General features: G+C 43.6%; 1 protein-coding gene across 5 annotated transcripts in view; it reads right to left on the reverse strand.

Moving 5' to 3' along the window:
* Nucleotides 1–1241: 1241 nt before the first annotated feature.
* Nucleotides 1242–16110, reverse strand: part of NDUFB3 (NADH:ubiquinone oxidoreductase subunit B3) — a 34177-nt gene continuing 19308 nt past the window's right edge. For 4 of the 5 annotated variants that reach the window (XM_029606237.1, XM_029606238.1, XM_029606239.1 and 1 more), the window contains exons 2-3: nucleotides 11371–11506; nucleotides 1242–1582 (exon numbers count right to left, since the gene is read on the reverse strand). In XM_029606237.1, coding sequence (XP_029462097.1) covers nucleotides 1426–1582; nucleotides 11371–11506 — 293 coding nt within the window. In that variant the 3' untranslated portion in view covers nucleotides 1242–1425. Of the gene's footprint in view, nucleotides 1583–2901; nucleotides 3135–11370; nucleotides 11509–16110 lie in introns of those variants that run through there. The other variant, XM_029606236.1, reaches the window with a different exon arrangement.

Genomic DNA, 16110 nt, shown 5'->3' on the forward strand with positions numbered 1-16110 from the left:
TGGTCCTGAATTCATCTGTCTGGGTGCTAGGAAATTCTATATTTATGGGGAAGTGGGAGGAAATATATGCGATAAGAACATAAGATGTGACATACTGGGTCAGAACAAGGATCCATCAAGCCTAGCATCCTGTCTCCAACAGTGGCCAACCTAAGTCACAAGCACATGAACATTAAATAGATCCCATGCTATTAGTGCCAGCAATAAGCAGTGGCTATTCCCTATTGATTAACAGTTTATGGACTTCTTCTCCAGGAACTTATCCAAATCTTTAAGTTCAGCTACACTAGCTGTCTACTCTAAACCACATCCTCTGGTAACGTATTCCATAGCTTATTTGGGTGTTAAAACAAATTGGAGAAAATTCTTTTTACTTAAGTGTGCTACTTGCTAACTTCATGGAATGCCCCCCTAGTCCTTGTATTATCCGAAAGAGTAAACAGTTTCACATTTACCCATTCAAGTCCTTTCATTATTTTGCAGACCTCTATCATATCATCCCTCACCTTTCTCTTTGCCAAGCTGAACAGCTCTAACATGATGGGGGCATGTGAGAGGAAAGTATATCAAGGAGGAAGAGAGTAGGAAAAGGTCTTCTGGGGTTTGTGCATAGGGAGTAGGGGGGCTGACTTTAAATATTTTCTAGTGTTTCTCATTGAGATGAGTGCCTCCAGACTACAGTGGAATAACTGTTTTGTAAAATGCTGTTTACTTCCCACTCACTTGATTGTAACAGTACATGACAGCAGAAAAAGAACGAACTAGCCCATGCAGTCTGTTCAGTTATTACAGTCAACACTGCCAAGGTCAAATCCCAGCTGCCAGCTATAGAATATGACCTCTTGTAAGATAACTCTCCTTATTTAAGACACTTTTTGTTATGTCTCATTTGTACTCTTATCTTGGTCAAATAAGTAAATAATTTCTATACATTCTAGAAGACACATCAGGGACATTAATGGCCTACTATATGACAGTCATAACTTTGTATGGAGTGAAATGAATAGCACTCTTCTGCATGTGAAAACTTCTGAAGCATATTAAGACCACCTGCTGAACCAAAATACATTAATTAAGTTATGCACAGAATGATTTTTAAAGAAGGCTCATAGCAATTATGAGATTGAACTAAAAGCTATCCAATGAAGAAGTGGTATTAACAGGCATGAAAACTGTTTATCAGGTTTTACTATGTTACAGTCTGATTGCTTCTCTATGTGGACAAAATTAAACCAAAGAGATGGGTTTCTTACTATATGAAGTTTTAATGCATCTTTACATGGGAAAGCAAATCAAACCAGAAAGACACAAAGTGTAACAACTTTTATATAAGAATTGATTTATCATTTCCTCAAATCCACTTCCCTAAGAGCAGAAGAGGAGGTATCAGTCACTATATACCATCTTTCAATCTTCATGTTCTCTTCAGTGATGGCCATCATTTTTCTTTGGAGGAAAGAAGGCATACTCTAGCCCCAAGGCCACCACAAATGCTGCAAATCCCCACTTGAATCCTCTGAAGACAACTTGTGAAAGTGTGACTGGTTTTGCATAACCACCCATAAATCGCCAGGCCTCATTTCTAGGAAGAAAAACACACAAGTAGGGAAACTGTAATAGGATTATAGACAGCAGCATGCCCAGCAGAGGTATAAACAAAATACACTAATGTATTTTTTAGGCAATGAAAGACAAGTATTTTTTCCCAAAAACAGCATTTTATGAACTGGATGTGTAGGATGTTTGAAACTTCTTTCTAAAAAAATATGTAAATAAAATGTAATTTTATAAAAGTAGATCGGTCCTCTAGATGTTATATTTGGTAACAATTAAAAGTCTCTGGATTAAAAACCTTAATTTCTACAGTGTTCAGAAGGTACTTTGCTTTTGCGACAAAAATCTGATAAGGTTGTAATGCTTTCTAAGAGTGTGCAATATTAAACAAAAGAGCCTCAGAAAGAGACAAACGTAAAGGTTACTTTCTTTAACTGACGTAACAGCATAGTCGGCCAGAGGTGTAACCAAAAAGCCAAGAGCAGGCAGTGCACAGAGAGGGCGAGTGGTGGATTCTAACTGGAGCAAGGGCAGGATGTCTTCTGCCTCCAGCCATTTTCCTCTCGGGTGAGCTCTCAGGCACTGTCAGCCAGCAGAATTTGGACAGGAACAACAGGAAACAGAAGGTGCATACTAAGAATGTAGAACCCAAACCTGGAGAAATGAGGTTGCACAGAGAAGCACTGTAGGACAACTGCAGGAAGACCAGATAAGCAAAGCAAACTATAACCAAACAGGAACACAAGATACACAAAGCAATCTAGAGCCAAAGAGGAACCTGAAATACAGGAGCAAGTCTAGGACCATGAAGTAGGACCAAACATAAGACCAAGCTCTGGCAAAATGCAGACTGTGAGGCTGAAATATAAAACTGTGACCATACATGACCTAAAATGCCACCAGCTGGGAGGACTAATCAGATAGTACAAGAGGCCCTCTACTAGTAATATGCAACAATTGCCCTAAAAGGCCTCACAATTGTGACTTTTCTTGAAGGAGTAGGACAAGGGATTGGAACTCGTGTCAAGTCCATACCAGGGAACTTTATATTAATTTGTAAAGTGTTTGCAGATAACAAGAAATCTATTTTTAACACACCATATTGGAAGGTCACACTGAATGTATGCCACCAGGCAGACACTATTGGGTTAATTTAAATGTAAATGTGGCTACTAATGACAAACACTCAAAAACTGGAAATTATCCACATGACTACAATAGAAAGATGCAAAAGGTGAGGAAATGACGGCACTGAGGCTGCCAGTCACCTAAATGTGGCTCCTCTACCCGGCAAGCTATTCCAGTGCAAATCTCAGGCATCCAAAAATGTATACTCCTCCTACTTACCTATTGCAATTGGATCTCGATGATGTTGGTAAGACAAAAATCGGTAGATTTTCGCAAGTTCTCTTATCAGAAGCTTGACTCTGCTTGGGAGACAGACCTGGACAAAATAGCGCTGGATGATACACAGCTCCTGACTCCGATTCTGCTAGTGCTTTGAATACATCGTATGCAGACTTATCTATGAGAGTGGAGATCCATGGCTGGTTCGGTGAACTGCGCCAAGATATAAAGAGCTACAAGAAAGAAATGATGGACCTGTTAGGCAATATGGAAGTGGCCAAACTGGGGCGCAGGCTTGATGATTCCGAAAATAGATCCAATTCACAGGCTGAAGAACTTCATCATTTATACTCATATTTGTATAAGTTACCAATTGGTCACCACTATGTATAAGTTGTTTATCCTGTAAACCGGAGTGAAGGCATCCCGCTATACTTCGGTATAAAAAAAAAAAAAAAAGCCTCGAAATAAATTTAACGAGGGGATTTTCAATCTCTGCAGCAGGACTGTGTCTCTTTATCCGACAAACTCGAGGATCTTGAAAATCGATCCCGTCGGAATAATTCAAGGTTCCGAGGGGTGCCCGAAAATCTGGAGTTCCAGGATTGCTCAACTGTGGTGATTCAAATATGCCAGAGCCTGTTGTCTACCTCAGATCAGCCTGACATGTCCTCTGAAGCAAGTGCTAAAGTGGAGTAGGCTCATAGGGCCCTAGGCCAGAAGCTGGCAAATAGGCCCTGGGACATAACAGCATGCTTTCATAGCTACACTATGAAAGAGAAGATATATAATGCGGCCAAGAAGCAAATTTCTTGGAATTGGCAAAGGCATGAAGTAGCAATTTATGCAGACATTTCTCCCATTACACTACGCAAGCGGCAGGAGTTGCGTATCATTACAAGTGCACTCTGGAAGGATAAGGTCCGATACTGGTAGCTACACCCTTTTGGCCTCTGGTTTTCCCTATGAGGGGGGGGGGGGGTCCCACTGGGTGAAAAATTATGCAGAAGCCATGGTGGTTTTGTTGGAGGTTGATGACACCAACCTGGAGCAAGGGCGGAAACCCCAAGATCCAGCTACTAGGAAGATGCTTCATGTTGGCAACGCATTGGAAAAGGAGGAAGGAGACTGCATAGAATCTCAGAGGGATTGACCACGTCCAAAGAAGCTACCTGAGACTTTTGAGAGAGTTTTGTGGTAGTTTCTTTTTACCTTTTGAGTACTCAGTCACCGTAATGTTTGCTTAATTTGGGTGCCTGAGCAGTATTTTAGTTTTCTTTGATGTCTTTATGATGTGATTCTCTTTACAAGCTGTTTGCAGGGGGAAGATTCATGGGCCTTGCTGGATTAGTCCCAGGGCAGGCGGAACCACTAGGCGAGCTAGGCCTGTGCCTAGGGCGCCGAGACTTAGGGGGCGCCGCGGCAGGCAGCCAGCTCCCGACTCGCCTTGCCTCCCCCCGAGTGTCACCCAGTGGCGTAGAGAGGGGTGGGCGGCCGCCCTGGGCGCCGGGTCTAAGGGGGTGCCGCGGCAGGCAGCCAGCTCCCGACTCGCCCTGCTGCCCCGCCAGTGTCACCCTCCCGACACCCCCCTAGTGGTCCAGCGGAGGTCCCGGGAGCGATCTGCTGCTCCCGGGGCCTCTGCTGCCACTAAGCAAAATGGCGCCGGTGACCTTTAGCCCCTACCATGTGACAGGGGCTGAAGGCCACCGGCGCCACTTTGCTGGAGGGTGGCACTGTGGGGGGGGAGGCAGGGAGAGTCGGGGGCTGGCTGCCTGCCGCGGCACCCCTTAAGTCTCGGCGGCTGGTCTCCGGCTGCACCGATCTTCCTTTCTTCGGCCACATGATCAGCTAGACCGGCTGCGCTGATCTTCTTTCTGTGTGTGAGTGTATGTGAGAAAGGAATCTGCCAGTTTAAAAAAATGAAGTGTGATAATTCATATATCTCAACTTTTGTGCTGATTTTGTTGAAAAGTTTGATGAAAGATGAAATTACTAAATTTTAAGAGAAGAACTGCTGGAGAGGGTAAGTAAAGGTGGCTTTTTAAGTTCATTTTTCTTGATTGACTAACATTTTAATTATTGGGTAGTATGTGATGTGTCTGCTGTTTGAAATATTTTATTGGTGTTTGGTAAAGCTTTCAAAATTTGCATTAATCTTTAATTATTGGATATTCTATTCGTCAGCTGTTTTGAAATTATCTTATTTGCATGGTTTTATAATTATTATTAATGATTTATATATCTTTATATTATTGATTTGTTTCACAAGGAATGGTGAAATTTTTGTTTTTCCATTGTTACACTGTATAGAGTCTGGCGTGATGCGTTTTACAGTTCAGTTTTTGTCTGCACATTTCTGTTTATACTTTATGTGGCTTTATTCTGTATTTGATGAGAGGTCTGTCTCTGCTCTGTATGTGTGACCGTGATGAGAGATTCTGCTTGCTTATAGTGTCTGTATAGGGATCATTAGCAATTGGGTTTGTTTTGTTTCCTCAGTAGGTGGTGTATTGGTATTCTAGGACCCAGTGTAATATTTACCCTTGCTTTTTCAAAGGTAGGGTTATTGTTGTTTGAGTCCTTGGTGTTATTACCGTTATGTTACGATGGGATTGCAGTATAGATTTTGAGTGTCTTTTTTGCGGGGTCTTGTGTTAGTTCACAATGTGCCTGGCAGTGGAAGGTGTTTGTGCTGCTGTTACTGTGAGGTGACACCAGAATTTGAAAATATCTTTTAGTATGATGAGCTGTAAGGGAAACATCCAAGCTCCATTGTTTAGGGGAATTTCAGTGGATGCACAGAGTTAGAGAACTGAAGATGCAGGATTTGTATTGACATTCTGTCCCTTCCTATATATTCCTGACTTCACTCTCATAGCCATATAGAATTAGTTGAATGAGGCTATCAAATAATTTTATAGTGTGAAACTGGCCAGCTTTTTAAAATTACCCAGAAGAGCCTTTGGACTTTTTTATTAACACTTTTTTAAATAACCAATTTGAAAGCAGGATCCATGCTATAGAGGTGGGTGTGAAGAAGAAATGTCATTTTGGCTCCCCCCCCCCAAAAAAAATTCTTCTGTCTAGCGACACCACTGATTTTCTGTGACCTTAAGCATTAGTACAAGAAGGATTAAGGGGGGATGCTGGAGAGACACACAAATGCATTGGCCCCTGGGTGCCGGAGACCCTTGGTGCGCCACTGGATGCGAGCCATATGGAGCCGCAAGCAGTGGCAAAGAGGAGTGGAGATTTGGCGGGCCACGAGCAGTGCCCAACCTGCTTGTGACTGGAAAACCATACAGTCAACGGGCGTAATCGAGAATGAGATAGGAATCGGGGCCGAGACCGAGGGGTGGCGGTGCAACGGGGGGGGGGGGGGGGGGGGGGGGGCGCAAGGGAGAAGGCTCGCCTAGGGCGCCAAATCCCCTTGCACCGGCCCTAATTAGTCCTCCTCAGAAGATTATGGAATCGCAATTATGCTTTGGCTGTTCCGGTGGGGTACAGGATGGGTTATAACAGGGGTGTGGGGCTTATTATTTTACACTGTTTATTCCAGATCATTTCAATCGGCACTTCTATAGTAACATAGTAATGACGGCAGAAAAAGACCAAAATGGTCTATCTAGTCTGCCCAGCAAGCTTCCCAAGGTAGTAATAGCCGCTCCGTGCAGGTTACCTCCAAGCCTTTTTAATTATTCCCATCCTCTAGCCTTTAGGGATCCACAGTGTTCATCCCATGCTCCTTTGAAATCCTTCACAGTTTTAGTCTTCACCACTTCCTCCAGAAGGGCATTCCAGGCATCCACCACCCTCTCCGTGAAGAAATATTTCCTGACATTGGTTTTAAGTCTTCATCCCTGGCGTTTCAAATTGTGACCCCTAGTTCTACTAAATTGTTTCCAATGGAAAACGTTTGTTGACAACCTTGGATCATTAAAACTTTTCAAGTATCTGGTTGAAGGAGGGTTTGTAAACAAGGGCTAGTTTGCCATTTTTAAGCTTCCTCACCAGAATTTGATTTATTGCCCCCTTCAAAGAATTCTTGCTTTACTTTATCCAATTGTAAAACTACTTCGCCCATATCCAGGCTCTTTAGTTCCAACCTTAACATCTCTAATTGTAAACCTGTAACCGAAGTAGCCCTTCTTTTACGGTGAACTTCCAGTTTGCCAATTTTCTGCAAATATATCTCATCTCTTTCTTTCCCTTTTGATGAATGCATATCTAGATATTAGTTTTCCTTCGCACTACTTTCAAGCAGTCCCATAGTGACCCTGGCGACAACTCTCCATTACAGTTTTTTTTAATATAACCTTGGATCTCTGTTTTCAATTGCTCACAAAAAATAAGGTCATCTCATATGCTTTAAGTCTCCAATAATTTCTTCCTTTTTGCCCCTCCAACCCCTTCATTTGATATCCAAACCGGGGCATGATCTGACCACGTTACTGGTTCTATCTCTGCCCTCCTTTACCTTAGTCACCAAGGCTTTGTCAACCAGAAAGTAGTCTATTCAAGAGTAGACCTGATGTGCCTTAGAGAAAAAGGTATAGTTGCGCTCAGTGGCATGTATCAGACGCCACACAGCTGTTAACCCGCAATCTGACATTGAATGCTCGCAACCCCTTCCTATTCAGTTTGGATGTCCCCCCACTCCCTCTACTATTATCTAAGAAAGGATACAGTGTTAAGTTGAAGAACCCATCTACGATAATAGACCCCTCTGCTCACTGCTGTAAGGTTTTGGATATTTCTTCTAAAAATAACCCCTGTGATTTATTTGGACAATAAAGGCTCACCAATATGTAGACATTCTTATGCATTCTAAATTTTACAATTAAATATCTTCCTTCCAGAGCTCTCATTGAGGCCAAGATGTCCACAATCATATTTTTTGAAAAGAGAATTCCCACCCCACTATACTTATTAACTGCTGTCACTGCAGCAAAGGATTGCATGAGAAAAAGATATGAGCTCAACAGCCTCATGTTTTTCTTTAAATGAGTCTCCTGACACAGTAATATATCCACTTTCCTTTAGTAATAATTTTCGCTTTGCAAAATTATTCAGTCCCTTCACGTTCCAGGAGAAAATCTTTAACTCCCCCAACTTTGAGCACTGTATGTCTCCAGCTCTATTCCACCCATAAGTCCATAACTTGTGACTCACTCTCACCTTATTATCCATCGCCCCTCTCTCCCAACTCCCCATCAGTTGACCCTTAGCTCCCTCATCTCCATCCCAGCTAACATATGTGTTCAACTTAAGGTCCCTTAAAACCCCATACCTCCTCTCCTCCCATCACATCCCAACTATTCCAACCACTTCCTTGAGGAACGACGACACCTAGTCCCAATAGCACTACTCGAAATCCTCCCTTGTTTCCCCTAAGAACATAAGAAAATGCCATACTGGGTCAGACCAAGGGTCAATCAAGCCCAGTATCCTGTTTCCAACAGTGGCCAATCCAGGCCATAAGAACCTGGCAAGTACCCAAACACTAAGTCAAATTTACTTAGGGAATAGCCATGTTAAAGATATGTTAAAAGATAAACCCTTCCTTCCATGTGAAATCAATTTTCATTTACTCTGTAAGCATCAGCAACTTGGCAATAATTGTAACATTTTGCAGCCATTAAACTGGAAACTATAAAGTCCAGCCAGGAATATGTTGGGTTTGTGGCATAGTGTGGACTCTTAAGTCACAGTGGTGATGACTCCTCCCACGGGGAGGGGCCCCATGGGGAACCACAGCGAGAGGCTAAACTCAGAGAGCAGACACTTGAGAGGAAAAGCTTTATTGTCCTGCTGCAGATAGATGATACTTGCACAGGAATGGATGGCACAGAAGTCCCGCAATGCCCCAATAAGCTTAGACAGTCTCAGATGTAGATGGTCTCACCCAGATGTGCTAGGCTGGTAGTGTTCCGCAGAGCGGCATAAGCCAAATCTGGAGAGTGGAAATGGAGAGCTGGAGGATAGAGGTACTCATTGAAGAGTAGTGCAGGAATCCTCCTGGTAGATGATGAAGGTGGGACCCAAGGTCCGTGGTGCAGGATACTTGAGCTGGATAGGCCCTCGAGGAGCGAGTACCTGGGAGCGCAGATGATCCTGAAAAGAGAAGAGAGACCCCCGAGGAGCGGTTGTCTAAGTAGTTAGTAGAAACCCTGAAGGGTAGATGGAAGCGAGAGGCCTCCGAGGAGCAGGTGCCCAGAGCTTCTTCAGGAGTGAGATACCCCGGAGGGTAGCGAGGAATCCAAGCGTGCAGCTTAGAAGCGGTCAGAGTAGCTAAACCGAAGTCCTTGCTAACTCGTTCGTTAGGAGTGGAGCGGAGGCTTAAATAGCCGGAGGTATTGACGTCATGCAGTGGGGACGCACCAGAGGTTCCCGCCATGATGTGTAGATAAGCGTAGGCAGCATGCGTGCGCGCGCCCTAGGAGGCCACGAAAAGGAGCATGGCGGATGGGGATGCCCGTGCTGTGTTGGAGACGCCGAGGGTTTCGGCACTCGGCACCGGAGGCAGCCATCTTACCCATGGAGGAGGAGAAAGGTAAAAAAGAGGTGAGGCAGAGCGGTTGCAGCTGTCTGCGACCGACGGACGCAACAGTATAACAGACCTCTTTCTTCCAAAGGCTTCTTCTAGCACACTCGTGTCGCCATGTCAGGCGAACCAAATGATTGCCTTCTCATATGCTTTCCTTCATATTGCATCCTCTGCCATCTTGCGCTGCTCCCTCTGAGATATGGGAGATATTGGTCCAGCTCTATAATCTGATTTTTTTTTTCACTAATCCAACTGCTTGCAAAATCTTTTCCACTTCAACTGCTCAAACACGGGAGGTTACTCTGTTTATAGTGACTTGTAGTCCAAATGAGAACAGTCATTTATAGCACTGATTTTCTTTTTTTAGCACTTGAAGTAACTCCCTAAAGCTCCTTTTCTTAATCTGCATCGAGAGAGATCCTGGAATATTTCCCCCCAGTTGCTTTTCTACTATAGATCTTTCATTTTCCTTGCCTGGATCAGTCATTTTTCTTTCACCGAGTATTCATGAAAAAATACCACAATGTCCCAGGGAACACTGTCTCTTGGCCAAGGCAGCACTCGGTGTGCTCTATCCAAATTGATTCGTGGCCTTTATGGATCATTTGTACTCTCCAAGATCTCAGTTAAAATGCTAGTTACAACTTGCTCACAGTCCGAATAGTCTGCATCTTCTGGGACCACCACCAGCCCCTTACGCGAAAGTTCCCCCTGCGGGATCTATTCTCAAGATCTTCCACCCAGTCCTTCAAAATACTATCACCCTCTGTTAGCTGTTTGATTTCCTGCTGGCTTCCTTCCCAAACTGCCTCCTGTTCCTCCAGCCTAGTTTTTTGTGGCATCCGTGTGGTCTCCCAGTTCAGTGCACTCCCGGCGCAAATCTCCAACTATGGAGCAAAGCTTTTTTTTCAAATGGGCTAATGTCCTCCCTCAACTCCTTGAACCAGTTTTGAAAGGCTGGTCTGGACACCAGCTCTGCTGGTTGTTTAGCCACCACATCTGAGAGGATGACAACCCCCTCGAAGCCTACCTCCTCGCCATTTTCTTCTTCCTCCTCTCTCATCTGCACCACCATCTTTTTCATTGTGCTAGCTTTGAAAAAGAAGTGTTTAAGATCAACTGTTTTTTTATGCATAGACATCCAGGTATGCTTGGGAGTCAGAAAGCTGGACTTTAGCTACAAAATTCAACCAGATTGCAGTGATATCGGAGGGTTTTATCTGCTCGGGGATAAGAGCTCAGCTTTCAAGCAGCCACTCTCTGAAGTCACTTCTTCCAATGGAGTCAATCTTTACTCTTCGGAGGAGATACCACCACTGGTTCCTGGCTTCCCCTTAGCAAGGGGGGAACCTCTTGCAAGGGCTGCCGCACAAGAACCCCAAAAAGAACTGGGAGCACTGCCTAAGGGAGTTCAACCAAGGGGGGGGGGGGGGGGGGAGACCAGACTTTCTATCGGAAGCACTGCGGTTCCAGGAGTCTGAGGAGGGTGAGACCAGGCCAAGATCAACAGCGACATTCTGTTGAACTCCACCTCTGCTGGAGACAGAGAATTACTGGAAGTTGCCTCCAACCACACCTTCCCTATAATGGTCCTGAGGTCACATGAAAATCAGGGAAAATGTCTCTCTCCACCAGCTGTGGAGAGAGAGAAATCCCTAAACTGATGACTGGTCTAGCAGTAGGATAAGGAATGGTCTTTTTTTCCTATCATGTTTTTCTGTTTCTAAGCCTGGTAACCTCAGATCCTTGATCAGGAAAAGAAAGATAAAATTTGTTCTGGGCTAAGAAAAGGTCTGAGCAACATTTTCTGGATAGATATTTAGAAGACACTGCTAGGTGTCACTATAAATTTGCTTCTGCTCAATCCAGAATCTCTTATGCCTAACCTGAAAGATGGTTTTAAGTGAAATATTTTTTCTTACCGAGCCCATGGATCCCGCAGTCCCCGCCTTGCCAGCCTTTCTTGGACAACCTCCAAGGGTGTTCCTTCTACTTTCCATTGTTTATAGTCTGGCAGCTCTACCTTTCCATGACCGTGCTCATGTCCATGTCCCATACCTACATGAGAAAATGTACAGATCAAAAAGTTCTAGGCGACAATGTCAGACTGATATTGGTTTGTATAAATGTGTCAATCTCAAAAGAAGGCATAGCTTAAGTAAACAATTCTCCTCTACTCAAATACAAAGACATTTGTTTTCATTTAGAATGGTCATGATTTGTGCTACCACCTCGCATGTTATTTCAATAGCACAGGTATAATATGCTGGCAAGTCATTAGGAAAGTATGTTGGAGAACAGGAACACATATGCCTCCAACATAGGCACATCTAACAACCACAAGAGAAAGAGCCTTCTCAATTGCCTCACCCATAATGTGGAACACATTACCGAAGTTCTTACGAATTCAACATGATCTAAAAACATTCAAAAAAGACTTAAAAACATTATTATTCTGCAGGTTCCTCACTGACTTTCAACCATCTAATCATACTGTTAACTGATCCCCCATTTACTTACCCTTAATCTCATCCCTCTCCTCCCTACCTACTTCCCCTCCTCCTCTACCCTTTTATCCCTTTCGGGACTTGTTATCCTTTTTGCTAAGACTGTTCAATGGTTATAATGTCGCTATACTTATACACATTATGTTAAGAATCTATTCACTTTTCTTACTAATGCCCAATAACAAGGTATTGTAAACCGTTATGATGGCTCAACCGAATAACTGTATATAAAACTCTTCAAATAAATAAATATGCCTTCAACTGATCTCAATTAACCAACATTTTAAATGGAAAATAAATATTCCTTTTTAACAATACAATTAATGGGAAAATAAATGTTAAATGACAGCTGTAGAGTGTGAACAATTTCAGGTCCTTCAACTTAAAGATAATTAAATGTACTCAGTAGTGTGCAGTCTGGCCTTCAAGGGTTCAGTTAATTCCCAAGAAACCCAGTATACCAGCTGACAGAGGAAGAAGGGGATTGGGACAGCTGATGGAAGTCCATCCCATAACAGTTGCTGAAGACTGCAGGAGCTTAGCTAGAGGACCAGGGCAGTAGACTTGTGAAACCCATTTTTCTGTCTCTATAGCCCCCAGCCTCATCCCATTCCTCTACTTGTTCTTCTGACTAAATGAAAATGCACAATAGAAGAGTGGGCAGTAGGCTGATGTGAGATAGTGACATCAGGAAAGGTGATGGGAGGAATGGCATTGGGAAGCAAAGATCAAGCCCAAGTTGCTGAAAGACAGGATAATAGCGGATGAGAGAAAGCTAAGTGGAGAATAAGAGAAGAGAACATGCATGGGGTGAGTAATGGGCTGGAGAAAACATGAAAAGAGACAATAGGTAAGAACTACTCTTGGGGGAACTCTGTACAATGCTGAAATTGTACAGAATTTCCTTTCCATGCAAAGAAGTTTCACCTTCTCACACAAAATTTAGACGGACAGGTGAAAGAGCAGTGCAAAAAGGGCTGGCGTCCTAGATACGTACTTTATTCTCTCTCCTGTTCCACAACCTCCAGCAAACTGGGACCTGTCCCTCACTTACTCAGATGCTTGCTGACAGCACCACCCCCTAAACAGCTGTTCTCTTCTAACTTTCAGCGAATTTCAGCCACGCCATTCCAGAACTCCTGTGCGACTGTGAGAATAGCACAGGATTTCGGATATAGCTCTACTTAAACCATGACAGCAGCACAGCCGCAGAAAAGAACGGTTGCTGTGAAACTGAAGTCAGCAAAAAGTATCCAGAAATAGGGGTGAGAGTGGAAGCTGACTAGTGGAAGAAGCAGGTGAGGTTGGAGACTGGCTGAGATAGAAGATAAGCTCTGGGAGAGGGGAGAATGTATGGGGGAGACAAGCAGAGGGAAGGAATGATGAACTGCAGTGAGGATGGGAGGAGTGAGATCTACTGCCTTTTGTTTAAGCTTCTGGTTTTCAGAAATTTTAAAAACTTGGCAATCCATAGAGTTCAAGAGTAGATGCAGGCAGCACCAATTTCTTTCAGCAGCGGTCAGTGACTGCAGGCACCAAATGTCAGTAATTTTTTTCACTGGGTAAACAGGGATGAATCATTGGAGCTTATTAGATGAAGTATACTTAGGTCTCAGAGAGCTGCATAGGCGACAAATAAACTGAGCATTTTTTTTACCTTTTTATTTAAAATAAGAGACAGACACTTGCAAAGACAATCTATCAACAATTGGTATTTCAGAGCTCTCAAATGTACATAGATTAGAAGCTACACAGGTAAAGATATGAAGAGATAAAGATAGTTAGATCTCAATGTGTTTCCAGCATTAGAACCACATCTTTGTTTTGTAATGTTGCTATCATTTATTACCAATAAAACTGTTTATACAAAAAAAAAAAAAAAGAATCACAAGCTCTTCACCCCAATGAACCCAATCCTATGGCATTTAAATGCTTCCAATAAGGACCCCAGATTCTGTCATACATAAACAACTTCTTCCGAAGCAAAAAAGTTAGCTTTTTAATAACTGTTAAGTCACGTATCTGCTTATACCAGTGAAAAAGCAGCAGCTGTGATTTCCAAAATGTTGTAATTGTAAATCTAGCTGCAAGGATAAGATGATCACACAGCTTATGCTGCTGATTTGCCAAGGATATGTCGATCCAGAGCTTGAAGAAACATGTTACCGGCGTAAGACTCAATGTTCCAGTATATCCTGCTTCCATAAAACTTTGTACCAGAACACATTCTCAATCACGAACATAAGATCCCACCTCCCCACACCTCAAAGGTTGAGCTGAGAGATGGAGAGAATTTAGCAAAATAAAGAGGATATATGTAAGTTCTGCTCACCAGTTTATACATTACATAGAAACATAGAAACATAGAAATGACGGCAGAAGAAGACCAAACGGCCCATCCAGTCTGCCCAGCAAGCTTCACACATTTTCTCTCTCATACTTATCTGTTTCTTTTAGCTCTTGGTTCTATTTCCCTTCCTCCCCCACCATTAATGTAGAGAGCAGTGATGGAGCTGCATCCAAGTGAAATATCTAGCTAGATTAGTTAGGGGGTAGTAGGGGTAGTAACCGCCGCAATAAGCAAGCTACACCCATGCTTATTTGTTTTAACCCAGACTATGTTATACAGCCCTTATTGGTTGTTTTTCTTCTCCCCTGCCGTTGAAGCTATGCTGGGTATGCGTGAAGTATCAGTTTTTCTTCTCCCCTGCTGTTGGAGCAGAGAGCTATGCTGGATGTGCATCGAAAGTGAAGTATCAGGCACATTTGGTTTGGGGTAGTAACCGCTGTAACAAGCCAGCTACTCCCGGCTTTGTGAGTGCAAATCCTTTTTTCCACATTTCCTCTTGCTGTTGAAGCTTAGAGTGATGTTGGAGTCACAGTAACCATGTGTATGTTTATTGAATAAAGGTATTGTGTCCAGGCAGTAGCCATCATTCTGGCGAGTCACCCACTCTTCATTGGCGGCCTCTTGACTTTATGGATCCACAGTGTTTATCCCACGCCCCTTTGAAGTCCTTCACAGTTCTGGTCTTCACCACTTCCTCCGGAAGGGCATTCCAGGCATCCACCACCCTCTCCGTGAAGAAATACTTCCTGACATTGGTTCTGAATCTTCCTCCCTGGAGCTTCAAATCGTGACCCCTGGTTCTGCTGATTTTTTTCTTATGGTAAAGGTTTGTCGTTGCCTTTGGATCATTAAAACCTTTCAAGTATCTGAAAGTCTGTATCATATCTCCTCTGCTCCTCCTTTCCTCCAGGGTGTACATATTTAGATTCTTCAATCTCTCCTCGTACGTCATCCGATGAAGATCCTCCACCTTCCTGGTCGCCCTTCTCTGTACCGCTTCCATCTTGTCTTTGTCTTTTTGTAGATACGGTCTCCAGAACTGAACACAGTACTCCAGGTGAGGCCTCACCAAGGACCTGTACAAGGGAATAATCACTTCCCTTTTCTTACTTGATATTCCTCTCTCTATGCAGCCCAGCATTCTTCTGGCTTTTGCTATCGCCTTGTCGCATTGTTTCGCAGACTTCATATCATTAGACACTATCACCCCAAGGTCCCTCTCCTGCTCCGTGCACATCAGCCTTTCCCCCCCCATCGAATACAGTTCATTCGGATTTCCACTCCCCATATGCATGACTTTGCACTTCTTGGCATTGAATCTCAGCTGCCATATCTTCGACCACTCTTCCAGTTTCCTTAGATCCCGTCTCATTCTCTCCACTCCTTCCGGCGTGTCCACTCTGTTGCAGATCTTAGTGTCATCCGCAAAAAGACAAACCTTACCTTCTATCCCGTCCGCAATGTCGCTCACAAAGATATTGAACAGGACCGGTCCCAACACCGATCCTTGTGGTACACCACTTAAAACCGCTCTCTCTTCAGAGAAGGTTCCATTTACCATCACACATTGTCTTCTGTCCGTCAACCAATTTGCAATCCAGGTCACCACCTCGGCACTCACTCCCAAGCTTCTCGTTTTATTGACCAGTCTCCTGTGCGGAACCGTATCAAAAGCTTTGCTGAAATCCAAGTATATGATATCGAGTGCTCTTCCTCGATCCAATTCCTTGGTTACCCAGTCAAAAAAGTCAGATTTGTTTGACAGGATCTTCCCCTGGTGAATCCATGTTGCCTCTGGTCCATCA

This window comes from Rhinatrema bivittatum, chromosome 6, assembly GCF_901001135.1.
Source record: "Rhinatrema bivittatum chromosome 6, aRhiBiv1.1, whole genome shotgun sequence".
NCBI lineage: Eukaryota > Metazoa > Chordata > Amphibia > Gymnophiona > Rhinatrematidae > Rhinatrema > Rhinatrema bivittatum.